The sequence below is a fragment of the Lepisma saccharinum genome, chromosome 3 (assembly GCF_977018435.1).
Source record: "Lepisma saccharinum chromosome 3, izLepSacc3.1, whole genome shotgun sequence".
NCBI classification, from domain to species: Eukaryota; Metazoa; Arthropoda; class Insecta; order Zygentoma; family Lepismatidae; genus Lepisma; species Lepisma saccharinum.
In genome coordinates this window covers 96955835-96976315 of record NC_139231.1, presented here as the reverse complement: position 1 = coordinate 96976315, position 20481 = coordinate 96955835, and the positions used below count along the sequence as shown (strand labels likewise).

Below are 20481 nucleotides of genomic sequence, written 5' to 3'. Positions count from 1 at the left end.
CCCCGCCTCACTACCATCGCGATGTCAGGTCGTACCTGGATGACACTCTCCCCGGACGGTGGATAGGTCGACGCGGTGCTATTGAGTACCCACCTCGGTCCCCTGATTTGACACCACTGGACTTCTACCTGTGGGGGACCGTCAAGGATGATGTGTATCGACAAAACCAACTACACTCAACGAGCTACGTGAAAAAATATAGCATCATGTGCTGCCATTATGCCAGATACACTGACGGCCGTAGTACGGTCTGCAGTTCGGCGCCATAGGAGTTGTTTACAAGTTGCTGGTGGTCATTTTGAACATCTAACATAACTCTCTCTCAGTGCCAAAAATTGTACCCACAAGTCAATTTTGTCAGAAGATATGGACTATCAAACAGTGAGTACATTTTTTTGGACCCCCTGTATTTGTTAGCTACCAGAAAACGCTGAAGTATGTGCCATACAATGAGCTGTTCTCAATTCGTATGTGGAAAATTGTCATTAAAAAATTAGAAATTCGATTATCTCGAAAACTACTAATTTTCGGACGGGATATCATATGGTCAAATTTATTGCAAATTGCCTCTACTTTAACCCCTTTCAGGGAATACATCTAATTACAGGTTACCCTGTATACGTACAACTTGTGTGGCTATCGTTTTGTAACGGGGCGCCTTGAATATCGCATCAGAATCCAGAATCGATTCTCGGCTAGTGTCGTGCATTGTTCGTGCGTTTGCTCAATCAAAAGCAACTCCACTTGTTGTAATAGACCTGGGAAAATTATGTAGTGAGGTAAAAGCTCTTTCTCGCTTGATAATTAGAATATGAGAAAATTAACCGGGAACCGGAGGGTGTGAAGGGGGGTGACCTTAAAGATGAACGCACTCAAATGCCAACTTCTCTTCTTCGTAGGACGTTCAATGGCGTAGTAGTAATGTCGTCGCCTTGTAATCAAGTCATCCCGGGTTCGATACCCGATGGAGGCACAATTGATGCAGATCCCACTATAAACTGTAGGTCCAGTCGCAATTAACCTTTATGTGTGGACTTAAAAACCAAAACTCATCTCAACTCAACTCGTAGTACGTTCTGCGCTGCATTCTTGCAGGCTAGATAGGCTCTGACGCCTAGACCCACGGCCAGAATCATCCTCTTTGGGGGTTATTTTATTCCCTTAATATCTATTTGTCAGTGCCACTTCAGCCATCTCATCATCATTCATCTCCATCGTGCGCATTGCCGAAGGTTCCGGGTTCGAATCTCGACATGGCCGTTCTTTGTGAGTGTCCCTGCATCAATTTTAATTTAATCATACCATCACTCATCTTCATATTTACGATTATCCAAAAGTGGCCGAAAAGCGAAGTAAAACAAACCAAATCAATCAATTATACCCCAGCGTCGCGATTGATCTAAAGTAGAAGTAATAACCTAATTGAAATGCAAACTCGGACGTCAACATCCGGCCTTCGAGCGATCAAGTTCCTTGCACTGTTTTGGGCTGAGGTCTCCTTTGTGGCTTTCTCTCATAGTTCTCCAGACGATCACCAAATCATACCGTGGCGCCACAGCCCTTCGAGAGCCGACCGCCAGTCTGACTCCCACTTGTAGATGTGTGAGAGCATCCAACCAGTTATGGACTGACGTGTGGTCAGCACGACGAACCCCCCAGTCGTTATTGTAGGTTTCCATGACCGTGTTATGCTACTCATTCGTAGCTCACAACTTCCTCACGATGGTGGGTGGCCACCGGTCTAATAAAAAAGCCGAAGCCTCAGAAGAAAGGTTATAACTAGGGACATTGAATTTTCGCGATGCGCGAAATCGCGAAATGTGAAAAAAAGATGCAATTTTGAACATTCTGGACGTAACTACATCCCCAATGATGTAATATGCATGAGGTTTATTCGCGAAGTAATGCGAAATGTGTGCTTTTTCACGAAATCAACGCTTTTTCGCGGAAATAACCGTGAAATATCATCAAATTAAGTAGAAAACACGCAAAAACCGGCAATCGAGGTTGTGCGCACAAACTGTCGATTTGTAACGAAACGTTTGCCTAAAGTTTCCTACCACTTGCAGCTGAAGAACGTTTTATCTTCGATCACACAGGAAGAATCTGCAAATTGGGATTTCCATGTACATAATCTAAGTTCGAAAACTTCGCTGCATGTCAAGCTGTATTCCTTTCTTCCACCGAATGTCTACTCAACTTCCAGTTTCATTGAACTTGCTAGCTGTAACAGCGATAAGATTAGTCTGTGTTTTTTTTTCCACCGCTGGTATATACCGCTGATATAACATTTTATTTACCGCTCTCCTCAGTTTATATTTACCATAAATTTGTCTCCCTAGTTATAACGCTTCCCCAAGGAGACTCGAATCTGCGCGCGTCACGTACCGGTGACGAAGGCATGACGCCTTAAACCGCACGGCCACGGTTAGAAACTACCTTGAACTTAAATATAAAATATATATATATATCGTTTTCCTGACTCTATGTCAATAGCGAAGATGAGGATGAATGATGATTAGATTAATGTGAAAAAGGGACTCTCACAAAGCAACTCCTATGCCAAAACCAGGACTCGAACCGGAAACGTTCAGTGACGAAATTGTGAATAAACCTCTGTACTCGCTAGGTCACCAAGGTGGCTACAAGTCGTCGATTTCGACTGATATCCATTTACCGTAAAAAATAACAATCACTTTTTAAAAGTATTATCGACTATTAACAAACTTAACTATAATTGATGTAATTTTAATAAAGTGTATTTTAAATCCACTTGCATAAAGTTTAAAGTGGGATCCGAACCATTATTTACCTCCACCGTGTTATCGAATCGGGACCCTTGATTACAAGACGATGACGTTACCATTACGCCATCGGGGAAGCTTAATGTAATTTTACAGTTTCGGTTTACAGAAATATATTTATGGTGCACACAATTGTAATTGATAATGTTTATAGATATTTGTGCAAAATAAAATATTCATATTTAAATTTGAAAGATTTTCGTATATCTCAATATTGTTCAGCCAGCGGAAAATTGTACATCACCATGTTCATTTTGTTTTCCGCAAACGTAGTGTTCAAGAATTGAAACAGAAACTTAAGCAGTTAACAATATCTTCTCCAGGAGAAGTATGATTTCATTCCATAGAAACACAGAAAAAATAAGAAACAAGTGCGAAATTAGCAATCGACAATTTACATGTGTGTATGTGTGTGTGTGTGCACGCACGTGTATGGGTGCGTGTGTCTGTCTTCAGTATTACCAACGCCATCTTTACTCTCATTCTTGCCACGGCGCTGAAATCAATTTTAATTCATAGTGTTTGTGTAAATTAACAGGAAGACTTAAATTTTAACGATAGAGTATTGTAAATTTTTACAATGACTTTGTAACGAACCTGAGAGTTTAAGATTTTATATTTATAAGAAGTTAAGATGTTTAAAATGTTTGTTATTTCAAATAATGTGCAAGTTGTCACAGATAATTATACTTAGACTGATACAGTTGTAGTTGCAACTTTTATACATGTTTATAAATACGTCAAAATCTGTTCGTGTTGACGTCACTTTCTAATCTCAGCCGAGGAAGTGAACTAACCTGAATGTTTCTCACCTGACGACAGACTGAGTTTGAAAAACAATTGAAGGTGAAAAATAATAAGAACTTGGAAACGGAGAGAATTGAAGATAGTTTTTGGTTTTCCGAGTTTTCTTCTTGCCGATAAGTTGAAAGTAAACAATTAATTATGTTCTTTGACTTTCGCTTTATGTGAAGGAATATACCAACGTTAGTAGTGAATGTTCTAGTGTTGTACTGGTAAGTGATTATGAAATATACGCGTTTATAAAACTGCGTTTTAACTTTGAAAACAGTGTTGTGTTTCTTTTCTACCCAGCAAGCCCTGTTGATTTGCAGATTCTCATGTTCCCGACTAAAGGAGTAGCGGACTAACTTTGTGATGACTGGTGTCCAACCGGGGGGACGTTGCATAGTTATTTTGGCATACCAACGCGGGGCTCGAGTGCATAGTTATTTTGGTACAATCGTGGGGCTTGAGTGCAAAGTTATTTCAGCAATTAAAACGTAATACCCGATTTAGTGAATACTGAAAGTGCTCGTGCATAGAATTCACGAAGGTGATAGTGAAAGTCCTTGGAATTCACGAAGGTAAAAGTGTGATAGTGAAGTGAAGGTATTAACTGGTAAGAGCCATAGACGGTGTAGTAGAATGGAGAAAGACGCGACAGGAATGAATCTGCGAAGCAGAGGAAGAACGACAATGGATGCAGAAACCAAGTTTGGATGCTGTGATGATCTTACCAATGACAGGGAATTCTTCCAGTGTTGCCAATGTTTGCAGAGGTTTCATAGTAGTTGTGATGGGCAGGAAGTAACGTTGGCATCAAATAAAGAGATGCGATGCACATCATGCTTGTCAGCACCAGAACCAGAACTGAGCGTTCCTACCAAACCCTCATCAGATCACTGGCTACTTGATTGGTTGATGAAAGATAAAGCAGAGCGAAAACAGAAAGAAAAGGAGGATGAAGAGCGTAGACAGAAGGATGAGGAGCGTAGACAGAAGGATGAGGAGCGTAGACAGAAGGAAAGAATAGAGGAGGAGAAACAGGGTAAGAAAGAGATGGCTCAGATAGAGAAAGTTCGAAAGAAGGAGATGATGGATTTTAAACTCATGGTTGAGTCTATAGAAGAAAAGAGAATTAAAGAGAAAGAGGAGGAAGAGGAAAGGAGAAAGAAGGAAAAAGAAGAGGAAGAAGAAAAGAGAAGGAAAGAGAAAGAAGAGGAAGAGGAAAGGAGAAAGAAGGAAAAAGAAGAGGAAGAAGAAAAGAGAAGGAAAGAGAAAGAGGAGGAAGAGGAAAGGAGAAAAAAGGAAAAAGAAGAGGAAGAAGAAAAGAAAAGGAAAGAGAAAGAGGAGGAAGAGAGAAAGAGAAAAGAAGACTTAGATATTTTCCGTGCATTGATTGAAAACCAGGAAGAAAGGAGGATACAGGAAGATATAAAACTAAGGTCAGAGCTACAGGCTCTATTCTCTCAACATAAACTTGAACAGGTACAGAGCATCAGAGGAGAGATAGAAAAGCTTAGTAGTAAAGTCACTGAAAAGGTGGACGAAAGGGTAAAGGAAATTGTGGAAGAGCAGCTAGAGTTCTTAACAGTTCGGCAAGGACGGATAGAGAAGGAACAGGATCAATTGAAGAACTAACTAACTAACTAACTCTCTAGCCTTCTTAAACCCGAAGGTTCATGGCTGCAGCAACACAGGCCTTCCATGTTTCCCTATTTTGAGCAAGTTCTATATACTCTTTTCCATCCCTACCGATTTCCCTTAGGTCCATCTCAACGTTGTCCCTCCATCTTCGTCTTGGCCTTCCTACAGGTCTCTTACCATCAGGTTTCCCAACAAGAATCCTGTAAACTCCTCGTTCCTCTCCCATTCGTGCCACATGGCCTGCCCACCTAAGTCTTCTTGATTTAATTATTCTAATAATATCTGGACATGAATACAAATTATGTAGTTCTAAATTATGTAACCTTCTCCACTCACCTGTCTCCTCATCCCTTTTAGGTCCAAATATTTTCCTAAGGATCTTATTTTCAAATACTCTCAATTTATGTTCCTCTTTCAATGTAAGGGACCAAGTTTCACATGCATATAATACTACAGGCAAAATTACTGTTTTGTATATTTTAACTTTCAGTTTCTTAGATATTAAACGAGAAGACAAAAGTTTATGAAGAGAGAAGTAACATGCATTTCCTGAATTAAGCCTACTTTTTATTTCCTCTTTAATATAATTTTCATTTGTTAATATTACTCCTAAGTATTTGAATTTGGAAACTGGTTCAAACGAGTTGTTATCAATAATTAGATTTTGATTATTACCTAACACTTGGTTTCGGCCTGTAAGCATATATTTAGTTTTCTCTTTGTTAACTTCCAAACCTATTTCTTTAGCAGTTTTGAAAAATATTTTAGCATTATTCTTAATTGTATTCACATCATCCCCCAGTAAGTCTACATCATCTGCATATGCTAACAACTGAGTCACACCATTTAATTTTAGTCCTTCTTTAGTTTCTTTTACCTTCCTAACAGCATATTCTAAGGCAAAATTAAAGAGCAATGGAGATAATGCATCTCCTTGTTTTAACCCATCATGAATTGTAAATTTGTCAGACATATTAATACCCACACGAATTTTACTTTCTGTTTCACTGGTGCATACTTTTATCATACTAACAAGCTTCTTAGGTATTCCAAACTCAACTAATATATTATATAGTTTATCTCTTTTGACTGAATCATATGCTTTTTTGAAATCAATGAATAGCTGATGGACATTTTGATTATATTCCCACTTTTTTTCAAGGTCTTTGATAAATTTTCTCAGTATGATATGAAAATTCTGTTAGGTGACTGTAATGCACAAATTGGCAAAGAAGAGACATTTAAACCCACGATTGGTAAAGAAAGTCTTCATGAATTAAGTAATGATAATGGTATAAGATTGATTACTTTTGCAACCTCAAAGAATTTAATTGTGAAAAGTACCACTTTTAAACATAAAGATATCCATAAATATACCTGGTCTTCTCCAGATGGTAAAACTCACAATCAGATAGATCATATTCTCATTGATAAGAGAAGGCATACTAGTATAATTGACGTTCGTACACATAGAGGTGCTGACTGTGCTAGTGACCATTATTTAGTAATTGCTAAATTAAGAGAAAGACTCTCAGTGATAAATCATAAGCAACAAAATCTAAAAGTTCTAAAATTTGATACAGGAAAGTTTACTGATGAAAGAATTAAGAAAGATTACCAAATTAAACTGTCAAATAGATTTGATGTTTTGCAGGATTTAAATGATGATGAAAATATAAATGAAACAGACGTAAATAAGAATTGGGAGCACATACGTAATGCAATAGAATCAGCAGCTAAAGAAAGTATAGGATACCATAAACCGAGAAAAAGTAAGCCATGGTTTGATAATGAATGTCATAATCTAATAGAAATAAGAAATCAGGCTAGACGTAGGTGGTTAAATAACTCTGATGATACAAATCTAAACAATTATAATAGAATAAAGCGAGAAGTTAACCGCACGTTTAGAAGTAAAAAAAGAGATTACTTGAAAACCAAAATTAACGAAATTGAAACAAACAGCAAAAATAAAAATATCAGAGATTTATATAAAGGTCTAAATGAATTTAGAAAGGGGTGGCAACCTAAAGTAAACTTGATAAAAGATAAAGACGGTGATTTTCTAGCTGACCCAAGTGATATTCTAAATAGATGGAAGAACTACTTTAATGACCTTTTAAATGTCCATGTAGGAGATAAATCAGAAGTGAATGAAGTACACACAGCAGAACCTTTAGTTCCAGAACCCAACTTGACTGAAGTTAAAGATGCTATTAAAAGGCTAAAGAATAACAAAGCACCTGGCATTGATTTAATACCAGCTGAGTTAATTAAATATGGTGGAAATTCATTAATGTATCAAATTCATAAATTAATCTGTTTAATATGGAATAAAGAAGAAATCCCTCAACAGTGGATCAATTGAAGAAGAATATGGAAACCTGCCTTGAAATTGTCCAGTCTGGAAGAGAATCTGAATGTGACCCTCCAGAGAGAGTTCAAGAATTAAAGAGTTCTGTAGAGTCATTTAATGTAGCACTAAAAACCTTTGGTGAACGAACAGAACTCATAGAAAATATAGTGCAAGGACAGAAAGTTGAAATAAAGGAAGCTGGAGAAAAGGTTAATTTTCTCCATGAGAAGGCTAAAAAGATGGAAGTATCTCTTCGCCAAGAAATTCAGGAACAGACAGTTACAATTATAAGTAGGGTCAGTGAACTGCAGGAAAAGATCCATAATTTACAGATTCGACCAGTAACCTCTTCCGATATACTGCCTGATCCAATCCGAGGACTGAACCCAGAAGCTACTTCCTATGAACCTCCAGTTGTACTTCCAAACCCATTCTTCCCCGGTAATACCACAACTTCTGATAGATGCAAGAGGCCTAGAGAAAAGGATAGTAATGACAGTTTTTCTCCTCGACGAAGAACAGAGTTTAAGATGCCCAGAATGGCTGATATCGCGAACATTCCTAAGTTTAAAGGCGATATCGAAGCTCAATCTGCCGAAAGATATCTGCGTGAATTAAATGTCAGTTTCGACTTAATGCAAGTGCCAGAGCACTATAGATTGGAATTATTACCTCGGGTTTTCACCGGCAAGGCTGAGCATTGGTTAGCTGGTAATATGGACAACTTTGTGAATTATGCTGATTTCTGCGCACGCTTTAAGGATGAATTTGCATCAGAAAAGGCAAAACAAAGACAACTAGCGGCTGTGAGGAACCGAAGGTATTCTCGCCTGGTCCACGACAACTTGGAGAGTTTTGCCTGGAGTGTCTACGCTGCGTACAGAAACCTAGCTGACAATTTTAATGAGAGCGAAGTTCTTAACTTGATCATTGGACAGTTGCCGTATCGCATTCGGAATCTTTGTCTGGCGCACGCTCCACGAAGTGTGGATGAATTGACACATTTCTTGAAGGACTTCGATATTTATGATGACCCTGATGCCTGGAAGAATAAAGAAGACTCTAAGAATAAAGAAGACTCTAAGAATAAAGATGCTGCAGGGAATAAAAGTTTTAAGATCCGGAATATCCAGATGGATTCAGAGAGTCGAGCAGGAAATTTCTCACGACCTCGAAGATTCAACAGAGGATTAGGCAGGAGAGGTTTCAACCGAGATCAAAACCAAAGACAGAGAAATTTCTACAGACCTCGTCCAGAACAAGAGCTTAATTCTCCAGACAGATGGCATTACGAAGAACGACGTAGCCGTAGTCCACTCAGACGGTACTCTCCACGACGTAGAGGTGACAATTGTGGTTCTTTCTCCCCAAGACATGACGTTGCCTCTGAGCAGGAAGAAGCAGTGGAGACTACTAGAGAGTTTCTGCACAACCAGCGATCCCAATCATGTCAAACAAACGTCGATCTTTTCTAAGTGTCTCCTCTTCGTTTAGGCAAGTGAACTCGACGGGACGTAAAATACAAGGATAATATGTAAATTCTTTTTGCTGACCGAAAATGTATCTTCAGACAGTCAAGTGAAAAAAAAATCCATATGTGAAACTGGTGTACCTATTTTCCAGAAGACTCAAGAAGAGAGTGTTAGATGGTAGACAAGTAGAACTGGAAATCGGTGGTCTGAATTTTAGCACCAAAGGATTCATTTAAGAAGGTTTTGGTTCTGACTTCCTCTGGCGAATGCTTTTTATAAAAACTGCACCAGACAGAAATAAGTATTAAGAAAAAGGCAGTTGATGTGTTGTTTGTTACCACTTCTGTTCAAATGAAGGAGGATTTTCCGGATATATATTTAGTGCGGTACATCCGAAAGGTCCAGAATGAGGATAGAATCGGGATGTATAAATCCGTAGACCTCTCAGAGAAGGTCCATATAGTAAATATTTGGATAGATTCCTATAAGCAGGAGATATTGTATTGCTGGTGTGGAATTTAAAGGCATTATTCTAGAAGCACAGAAGCAAGAAGAGTGTTGAGTTTGAAGTGCTATAGGAAAGTACTGATACAGTTCATTGCTTATCGAACCCTATACCGTTTTCTACAAAGTCTTTCTGGAGAAGAAACTAGATATATGGAATCCTGCTGTTATATTAAAGCATCATGGAATAAATCATTGCCTGAATTCACTGTTTATTGGCTGATTAACTATCCTGGATTGTATTCTGTTTTGGATACTACAAACTACGTTCCTTCTGAGTTGTTGTCGAATGAAGAGAAGCATTGGTTGGAGAAGTTGACTTAGTGTCAAGATAATTTCTGTATTTAAAGTTTCATTGTGTATTGAAAATTTTTTCAGAACTTGTAAATAACAATTTCTTCAAAAATTTTCCCCGGACGAGGGGCAATTGTAACGAACCTGAGAGTTTAAGATTTTATATTTATAAGAAGTTAAGATGTTTAAAATGTTTGTTATTTCAAATAATGTGCAAGTTGTCACAGATAATTATACTTAGACTGATACAGTTGTAGTTGCAACTTTTATACATGTTTATAAATACGTCAAAATCTGTTCGTGTTGACGTCACTTTCTAATCTCAGCCGAGGAAGTGAACTAACCTGAATGTTTCTCACCTGACGACAGACTGAGTTTGAAAAACAATTGAAGGTGAAAAATAATAAGAACTTGGAAACGGAGAGAATTGAAGATAGTTTTTGGTTTTCCGAGTTTTCTTCTTGCCGATAAGTTGAAAGTAAACAATTAATTATGTTCTTTGACTTTCGCTTTATGTGAAGGAATATACCAACGTTAGTAGTGAATGTTCTAGTGTTGTACTGGTAAGTGATTATGAAATATACGCGTTTATAAAACTGCGTTTTAACTTTGAAAACAGTGTTGTGTTTCTTTTCTACCCAGCAAGCCCTGTTGATTTGCAGATTCTCATGTTCCCGACTAAAGGAGTAGCGGACTAACTTTGTGATGACTGGTGTCCAACCGGGGGGACGTTGCAACTTCCAACAGTGTATATACTTGAAAATATAGTAACCAGGGCGAAATTTGCTTCACTAAATGAAAGTTCAGTCCTTAGTCGCTAAACACATACACAATGTGGCAAAATGTTCATAAATTGTTATTAACCACAAAGACATATGCAGCTCCGAGGGTCAGATGGTGCGCAATCCGGGGCAGGCCGTTAATTTCGCGCCACTTCAGAATTCTTTACATTAATTAGTCATTGGTGTAGCTCTCCCTGCTACCCGGTATACGAGGATTAATCCGGTTGACCTCAATGTGTGTGTATATATGTGTGGACACCGTGATGGCGTATGGTGTACATTAAAATCCACGTTCTTTCCTGTACTCGAACTTGGAACTTCCTAATTATCACCAGCACATGAAATTTCTGTAAAAATTACGGAAAAGTGAGATTCAATATCGCTTTGAAAATTTTCAGTGCTTTGGGATATGTTGTTTCTCTCTCTATGTTTTGTGCAATTTCATTGAATAACATTCGAATGGATGATACCTCGCCAGATTTGCTTTGGAATCTAGAAAACATATAACACTTTCTCGATATTTCTCTGTTGTATGGGGCACAGTAACCTTGTAATGGAAAAATATTTATAGAACTTGTTTTATTGTATACAAAATTGGCAGGAAAAAGAAGTAACAATTATACCTGTCTCGGTGTTGTCTCGTTCTCGAGTCCCGGTATTGGTTCGAAATGTACAAAAAAAAAAAAAACTCTTGAAAAGTCTACTATCAAGCGTTTTTGTACAGTCGTCAGCAATAAAAATGAGACACTTATGTCCTGAAATGCTCGCTTCTGTGCATAGCGTTATGGGCGTTGCCTAACGTTACGGCAATAACCGAATTTCCGTAGTAGAAAGTTCGCCCGTCGGTGTAGATTTCAGCAATACGCATGCAGAAATATGTGTATTTCATGATCTGAATGTTCCATTTTTATTGCGGTTGACTGTACATTAAATATACAACCCGCCTATAAATAATAAGCCACCGCAATGTCTGGTTAAATAATACAGTATAGCAATTTATTTAGATGAAATTTCACATAATTTATAATATACTAAACTGTCGGACGAGACGGCGTCTGCCTCGTTCTCGGGTCGTTATGAGATATCTTGTTGCTCCCATGAACCAAAATTATTCCCTTATGAAAAAATTGTTTGAAGTAAATATAAACATCTGGACGATATTAGCTGTAGTGTGGTGTATTTCTTTGTGAGTAACACCATACAATTTCGATCAAAATGTGCCGGGAAACCGCTACGCTTTGAATGGTAGTACTTAAGAGCGTGGTTCAGCCTGAGTGATAATATATAAACGTTGTTCCGCCTTCGTAATAGTACGTAAATGTCGTTCTGCCTTAGTAATAGTACCCAAGCGTCGTTCCGCCTTAGAAATAGTACTTAAGCGTCGTTCCCCCTTAGTAATATTAGCTACTTAAGCGTCTTACAACCTTAGTAATAGTACTTAAGCGTCTTACAGCCTTAGTGATAGTACTTAAGTGTCGTTCCGCCTTAGTGATAGTACTTAAGCGTCACTCGGCAAGAGTGATAGTACTCAGGCGGCGTTCCGCCTGAGTGATAGTACTTAAGCATCGTTAGGGTCAACTATCTCGCTCCGGCCAATGAATATTGTTTTGCCTTCCTGATAATTATGTTCAATTTCAAAACTAAAGTACCAATACGCGAAGTGTCCGTCGCTATTTTAGTTCCATTCTAGTGTTGTTTCATGTAATTGAATTGTGTTGATGTTCAAGTAGATATTGCCTATTGGCGTTTTAATTTCAATTCATGGCCCTCACATTTCAGAAATCAAGGTGGACGACCATGACGATAGACCATTCACCATTACATTTATCGTCGACTGTACATACTCCAGCCTGGAGGTTTCGATTGTTTTGTGTGCGACTAGAAATATACGATCCGGTTCGCTGGTCGACTTCCGATCTCGCCACCGAAATTTCCGGGTTCGATACCCCACGACGACATATTGGGTTCGATCCCACTTCAAACTATATATGTGCAACCTGTTTGTGCATAAAAATGACTTAAGAACAAACTCTATAACTGTTCGTGTTTCGTCATCAATTTTATGTAATCATCTCTGAATCTTATGGTCGCAAGTGGCAGAAATGACATGTAAAATAAGAACATTTGAAATACAAGCTATATTCACAATTTTTTAAATGCCGAATGGGTTTGTTTCTTTTCTGTGCATTTCTTTTTCAAGCTGCAACTGAAAAATGCAAATATTTATTTCGGGAGGGAGGCTGAACATGGCTAAGTAACGGGAAAACGCTGGGATATGAATGAACGTATCACGTACACATATATAATGAAAATTACAGAAAACTACATCTGTCAATGTTTAGCTGCATAATAAGCCTTCAACTACCGTCAAGGAAGTAGAAGAGAGGCCCAGTACGCTGCTGAGAGAAGTATCACGCATTATTTCAACAACAGTAAACAACAATGTGGTACTTTACGCTACTTGCTTGAGTAGTGCACGGTTGTGAGCCGCTCTTCTTCCAAATTGAGTATTTATTTTCCTACAGTGGCTATAAATTGAGGAATTTTCAATTTGCGGCTGTAAAGACTAATGTAGGGGATGAAAATATATAGGAGAAAGGGGTATCATGCCGACTCGGTGGCCAGACTTTCGATACCACCACCCAGTTCCCGGTTTCGAGTTCCGTTCGCAGTATGAATGTCTTTTTAAGAAGTTCATCTAACCATCACCTCATTGTTGCGATTAGACAAAAGTGGCGGAAAAGTGCCATAAAGTAACAAAAATAAAAATACATGTGCTTTCTTCCGCAGAAATTAAGTAAAAAATCAAGATTTCTGCACATGTCATTATGAAAACTGATATGTTCTGGAAGATGTTTGTAATCGAGGGAGCCGTTATCTTAGTATATTAATGATGCGGACATTATGTAATACACCAAAAACCTCAGTGGACAAGCGCGTTCAGGGCCGACTGGCGTTCTTCCTATCCAGAGTTCTAGGTTCATTTGAAGTCCACTTTGTGCACAGATAGGCTAATCGGGACTGGACCTACAGGTTAAAGTGAGATGCCGACCACTATGTGCATCCACCGAGCATCGAACCCGTGACCACATAATTACAACCAATACACCATCGGGGAGGCCTGGTTCTAAGTTCGCGTCCTGGCTATGGATGTTCCCTTCTGTGTTCCTTAAGCTTGACGCCCACTGAGAAGCGGCAACAGATTGCAACAAACCCGTTTCCGGCGTCTTACCTTTAAGATAAACTGCAGACTTCTGGCACGGAAATTCCCGCTTCTGTTCCGCGTGTTTGCCTGTAGTGGGCGTTACAACACTTGATTTCAACAGAAGCAGACAACAGAGGTTCTGCTGCTTTCTGCTGCCGCGTTTCTCCGTGTCTCAGTGGGCGGTAAGCTTTACTCAGTTTCATTAATTGACCATTTCATCCTCAACGTTGCGATTGGACAAAAGTTAAAAAACTCTGCGTAAAATAGAAGACTTACCAAATTGCTTCTCGACTAAAAAAACTTAAGTATCACATTAACAACCGCTGAGCCAAACGTTTTCGATTCATGGCGCCCTTATTGTTTCAAGACATTTCCGCGGCGCCTAAGTCAGAATGTAGGCCTATCGAACACTTGCAACGCTCAATTAATGATGTTAGGTTCCTTGCTGAAGTTAAAAAAGAAACACATATTTCAAATTCAGAAACATTTTGTGTGTAAAAACTAGTAAATAAGCACATAATATGATTGCACAGAAAATATTGGAACATTTCACGGCGCCGCGGCGCACACTTTGGGAACCACCGCTTTACAGGTAAAATATAATTACTTCAAGATTCGAAGGGGCAGAAAGGTTGTTTACAGAGTTCCATTTTCTTCTGAAGAAAACAGACAAATTGGTTGCATGCTTCAGCGCTGCATGAGCTCCTTCGGGGGGCAAGTTCATCCAAAGGCACGCGACGGAATCAGCAGCCGCATTGTATGCAAAATAGCTCTGTAATTGCTCGACGCTGCACGCCCAAACATGTCACAATAATTACTCTAAGAAAGGAGACAGTATGAAAACAAAAATACATATATACTTACTTGGTTTATCGACTTCTGTCATCTCATCTGACGCGCACTGTCGAACAAGAAACGCGATAAGGACTACAAAACACCCCACGGCTCCGTTGAGTGGCATGTTGGAACTCTGTGACACTGTATCCAGTGTTTTTTTTGTCAAACAATGTACACTAAAAAAATCGTTATACACTTAAATCATCAAAAAACTTTCACTGTTAGCACACATGTTCATTTCTTCGATGGTACATTGATAAAAGTACGGTGACATGAATTCATAGATTTTTTTATTTCACTGCCTCTGAAAACTGTTTCGTCAAGTATATTATATATTTATATGCGTGTATATATATATGTATAGATGTACCAAAAAACTGGAGATAAGAAAGTACACAATAATTCAACAAGCACACTGCACTAGAAAACACTTATACGATACGTGAATATTTTCTTTAGTACGAACACTTTCCAATGAGGGACATACACTTCATACAATTATGGTTCAGTATTGCACCAAGAATTGTGTGTACGGTAGGGAAAAATACCGTTAAGAGAATTACATGGATGGTTCATAGACTTCGGGACACCACGGCAGTGCGTACGTTAATGTTCGTTGATAACATTGAATTTGACCCACATACGATTGGACATTCGTTCATCTTCTACAAAGAAACAAACACAACAATAAAAATTGTCTTTTTTGTCATAAAAAGGGCCTATGTTGTCGATTGTTGCGTTAACAAATTTTTCGGTTCACACAAACTATCTTGTTCTGGGAGAGATTTCCATGTGATTTACTACCTTTAAAACAATCTCAACAATGGACACAGGATAACAATGAATGTTGTCAAGTTCTTCCGCGCGGGTAAAGGAAACGTACTCTTGCCAGAACCATCGCTGTCGTTGAACGGATGGACAGCCGGGCAGACGAGCGGTTTGCGGTTGTAAATCATTGCCGTTGTCCGATTCGCCTCTACTTGGGCTGGAAGCGTAAGGAACAATGGTGATTCGAAACTGTTAGGGTTCCATGGGGTGGATACGCGCATGCACCATTAGAGTGTGTGTCTTCGAATCCCAGATTCACAACCATCGTACGCAACCGGAAGATGCAACAATTGCAGTTATATTTGGGCAGATTTCGTAACTGGATTCTGCACAAATCTTACCCGCAACACACTTTTTTTTGGCGCTCACGGGCAATGCACACTTACACAACAAGCACACACACAAATTTGAATCCAAGTGGAAGTTTACGCTTCTAGATGAAATAGTGGGCTAATGTTGTTCCTTTTTTTCCGTTCTTAATCTTCAAGGTGATGACTCTTCTGTTTAGATGTCGCCAGATGACAGCCGACGCGCGAAAACAGGTTCAAACACGCCCTCCAGTAAAGTGCACAGGTGATAATCTGCACTCCCGTCACCAGCAAGGAAGTCCCATAGCAGTCCATGTCGCCCTTTGCCACAAACATAATCCTCTTTCCCGATCCGCGGGGAACGTGCTACGCCAGGCACCGAAAACAGCATTGCATCCGAGGTTCGAACCGAGGTATCGAAACCGCAAGACCGGGCCGGTGAAAGAAAAGCCGATCCACGCGCAGCGAAGACTGCCAGAAACTACCTCGACGCGGCGAGCGGACGAAAACTTCTCTCCGGTATCGCTGTTTGTACTTCCTGCCGCTGCCGCTCGGAAGGCGCTGGTGTCGATGTTTCACGCGCGACGCGACCCGAACCCTACCGTTGCGCCGTGCCTACTGATGGCCAGTTCTCCGAGCTTGCTCAGTTAAATAAGCCTAACCTACAGCACCAATCAATCGGACATGGGTTCTTCTCTCCCACGTAGCACCACCGACTGCCGAGCTCACAGGGTCTATTTCAGAAGGATGTCTTTTGTACTTCCAACTCCCATAAAGTTCCAGCCCACCACCGAAATCTGTCCTTCATGGTCTAGTGGTTAGGATGTGGTGGAATTTGAGCGAAGAGAAACGTTGTGTCGCTTTCTACCTCTTGCGTTAATCGCGATTATGGATGACGAAATCGATGACGGTTTTGTTTTGATTTAGTTTACGTCCCTTTTCTGCTAATTTTGGCTAATCGCGATGATGACGAGTGTTGATGTGATAGAGTTGATGCAGTGCACTCACGAAGAACACCCATGCCAAGACCGGGATTCGAACCGGATACCCCTGGCGTCGTAGCGCGCTGTCCTAACCACTCCGCCATGGATGTTGGGCGAGCTCTGATTGGCGGAGAACAAAGCACGTGCTGTTCCCCCGGCTTCTCTCACGATAAGAAGTACTCACTTGTTAGTTTGCAAGATCTCTCCGCAGACTACAGACTACACCTGTGATTCCCAACGTGTGTGTCGCGAGAATCTCCAGGTGTTCCGCAAAACTTCATAGACTGATATTACTGGTAAAAATTATAAAAATAATTTTACTCAATAACACAATATTTTTTGTTACGCAAAGAACAAGTGAATAATATTCAATATAAATTTAAATAATATTCAGCACATTAACTTATTTTACAGGTGATGTGTTTGCTAGCAGCTAAGCTAAAGCCTTAATTAACTGAATTATTAATGAGACACTTGAACTTGTTGCTTCTTACACAAGACTTCAATTCGTGGTGGAATTGAAGACAAACACACACACGTATTTCCTGTTTAACTGAGAGAAGTCTCTCCCGTTTCTTGTTTTTGATGTTTGTTAGTGTCGAAAAGCCCAGATCGCACAAGTAGGTATTTGAAAAATGTAACAGGGTATTAACTGGTTCCGCTGCTATTGGTGGGTACTCATTCTTTGCTAACATCCAAGACTTGGTAAGTGGTAGTACACCATGTTTCAGTTGAAGTGTTCGGTCTGCGAGCTGCTCTTCTTTCTCCAGAGGAAGTTCGGTGGTTGATGCTGGGGGCATAGCATATGGATTGCGCACCCAATCATAATTGTCGACAGTGATGGAGGGAAAATATTGTGCCATGTTATTCTAACGTCAGTCACCACTCGCACTGTGACCAACTCGTACGTTAGTGTGCCGCGGGATCTACTACAAAGTACTATAGTGCGCCGTGAGAAGGAGGACGTTGGGAACCACTGGACTACACAGTGCTAGGAACTGTCCCAGGGTAAGGGCCCTCCTCGAGAACGTAGTGGTAATGTCGTCGCCTTATAATCAACGGGTCCCGGGGTTGATGCTCGTTGGAGGCATATCGTAACGAACTCCGAGGTTCGTGAGATCGAACCAAGAACCTTTCACCATTGAGGTGGGTGATGCAACTCGAGGTATTATTCATTCTCTTGATTTGAGCACTCGCTCTTCATGGTAAGTCTAATAGTAACGAGCAAGAGGTACTAACTACACACTTGGAAATGGCAAAACACGAACATTTGGATTTATACCTACAAGTCTAGATCAACATGGTTGGAATGGACTATACCTGTCTGTCTTTGATGATAAAGTTCCGCTGAAAGCTGATCGAATTGAATTGTGATCCACCGCTCAATCTCCTCAGTTGCTACTTGTTCGACGACTCCAGGCAAAAGACCCCACACCGCCCGTTGCTCTCAGTTTTGTTCTCTTGCCTGTTACCCTGGTCATTGTCCTGCAAATGCCAGTTGCTCAGCACCTTAACTCTAGTAAACCCGGAAGATTTGTTAATACCTCACATGGCATTTTTTGAATGCCTGATAGAGCAAGGGTCTCACTTATTGCACAACACTTGAGCAACCTTGTGTTTTGACGTCACGGGAGAAAGATTATTAATTTTAGGCTAACCTACGTTGTCAAGTTAGGCTAGCTAGGTTTAGTTCTCTTAGTCTAAATAATAATTTGTCATTGTATTTATGCTAATGCTACCAAACCTAACAGGCCTAACATAACCTAGTATTCATTCCTCGTCTGACGTCAGAACACAAGTTTGCTCAAGTGTTGTGCAATAAGTGAGACCCGATAGAGCAACGACCGATGACTGAGGTTCAGAATCCTGGCTTGATATGATTCTTTATTTAGAGGTGATTGATACGATATGGTGTATCGAGTCCCACTTTAAACTTTCGACGCAGTCCGGATTACCCTTTCTGTGAGAGCCCAGAAGGGTGTGCTCTTCAAATTCTCGATGTATGTCATAAATTAAGTGATGTGATGAGTACCGTGCAGCGACAGTCTTTAATTCAAGAGCTGCTTCCAGGTACTTTTTTTCGAACCGCAGAGTCGCTTATGTAAAGGCAACAACGATTAGATCTCTTACGTTGAAATCGAATAGTCTGTAATGGCACAATCGGTCATTAAAAATATAAACCATAAAGGGCTAACTATTTTGTATACAACGCAAGTTAGTAAAGTGTGTATTCATTACACTGATACTATTATAAAATCTATGTGAGGCGTGTTTCACTTAATGGGGGAGGGGGATATTTTGTAATTATTTTTAGAAAGGGGACTCACGAATCAGAAATCATTCCCCTTTTTTCCTTTTTTGAAAACATGAATTGGAACTCGTTCCGTTCTTTGGCATATAATGGAACTAGTCCTGATTTTTGGAAACGTGAAATGGAATTCGTTTCTTTCTGTGGGAACGTAAAGATGAACCCCTTTTCGTACTCTTCAAATATAAAGCGTAATCCTTTTCGTATTTATTAAACCGGGAGTTGAATTTGTTGAATTACTTGAAAAGCAAAATTAACGAAATTGAAACAAACAGCAAAAATAAAAATATCAGAGATTTATATAAAGGTGTAAATGAGTTTAGAAAGGGGTGGCAACCTAAAGTAAACTTGATAAAAGATAAAGACGGTGATTTTCTAGCTGACCCAAGCGATATTCTAAATAGATGGAAGAACTACTTTAATGACCTTTTAAATGTTCATGTAGGAGATAAATCAGAAGTAAATGACGTACACACAGCAGAATCTTTAGTTCCAGAACCTAACTATTAAAAGGCTAAAGAATAACAAAGCACCTGGCATTGATTTAATACCAGCTGAGTTAATTAAATATGGTGGAAATTCTTTAATATGTCAAATTCATAAATTAATTTGTTTAATATGGAATAAAGAAGAAATCCCTCAACAGTGGAAAGAATCCATAATTGTTCCTGTGTTTTAAAAAGGTGATAAAATGAACTGCAATAATTACCGTGGAATTTCTCTACTCTCAAAAACATACAAAATATTGTCTAACATTATTTTAAGAAGACTAACCCCATATGCTAATGAAATTATAGGTGATTATCAATGTGGATTTAAACGTAACAGATCAACTACAGATCAGATTTTTCGCATCAGACAGACACTTGAAAAAAAGTGGGAATATAATCAAAATGTCCATCAGCTATTCATTGATTTCAAAAAAGCATATGATTCGGTCAAAAGAGATAAATTATATAATATATTAGTCGAGTTTGGAATACCTAATGAGCTTGTTAGTATGATAAAAATATGCACCAGTGAAACAGAAAGCAAAATTCGTGTGGGTATTAATATGTCTGACAAATTTACAATTCATGATGGGTTAAAACAAGGAGATGCATTATCTCCATTGCTCTTTAATTTTGCCTTAGAATATGCTGTTAGGAAGGTAAAGAAACTAAAGAAGTACTAAAATTAAATGGTGTGACTCAGTTGTTAGCATATGCAGATGATGTAGACTTACTGGGGTATGATGTGAATACAATTAAGAATAATGCTAAAATATTTTTCAAAACTGCTAAAGAGATAGGTTTGGAAGTTAACAAAGAGAAAACTAAATGTATGCTTACAGGCCGAAACCAAGTGTTAGGTAATAATCAAAATCTAAT

General features: G+C 39.3%; 1 protein-coding gene across 3 annotated transcripts in view; it reads right to left on the bottom strand.

Annotated features, from left to right (window-relative positions):
* Window positions 1–16411, bottom strand: part of side-IV (sidestep IV transmembrane protein) — a 562494-nt gene extending 546083 nt beyond the window's left edge. For all 3 annotated transcript variants that reach the window (XM_083119011.1, XM_083119014.1, XM_083119012.1), the window contains exon 1: window positions 14712–16411. In XM_083119011.1, the coding sequence (XP_082975137.1) occupies window positions 14712–14808 (97 nt within the window). In that variant the 5' untranslated portion in view covers window positions 14809–16411. The remainder of the gene's footprint in view (window positions 1–14711) is intronic.
* Between the last annotated feature and the right edge of the window lie 4070 nt (window positions 16412–20481).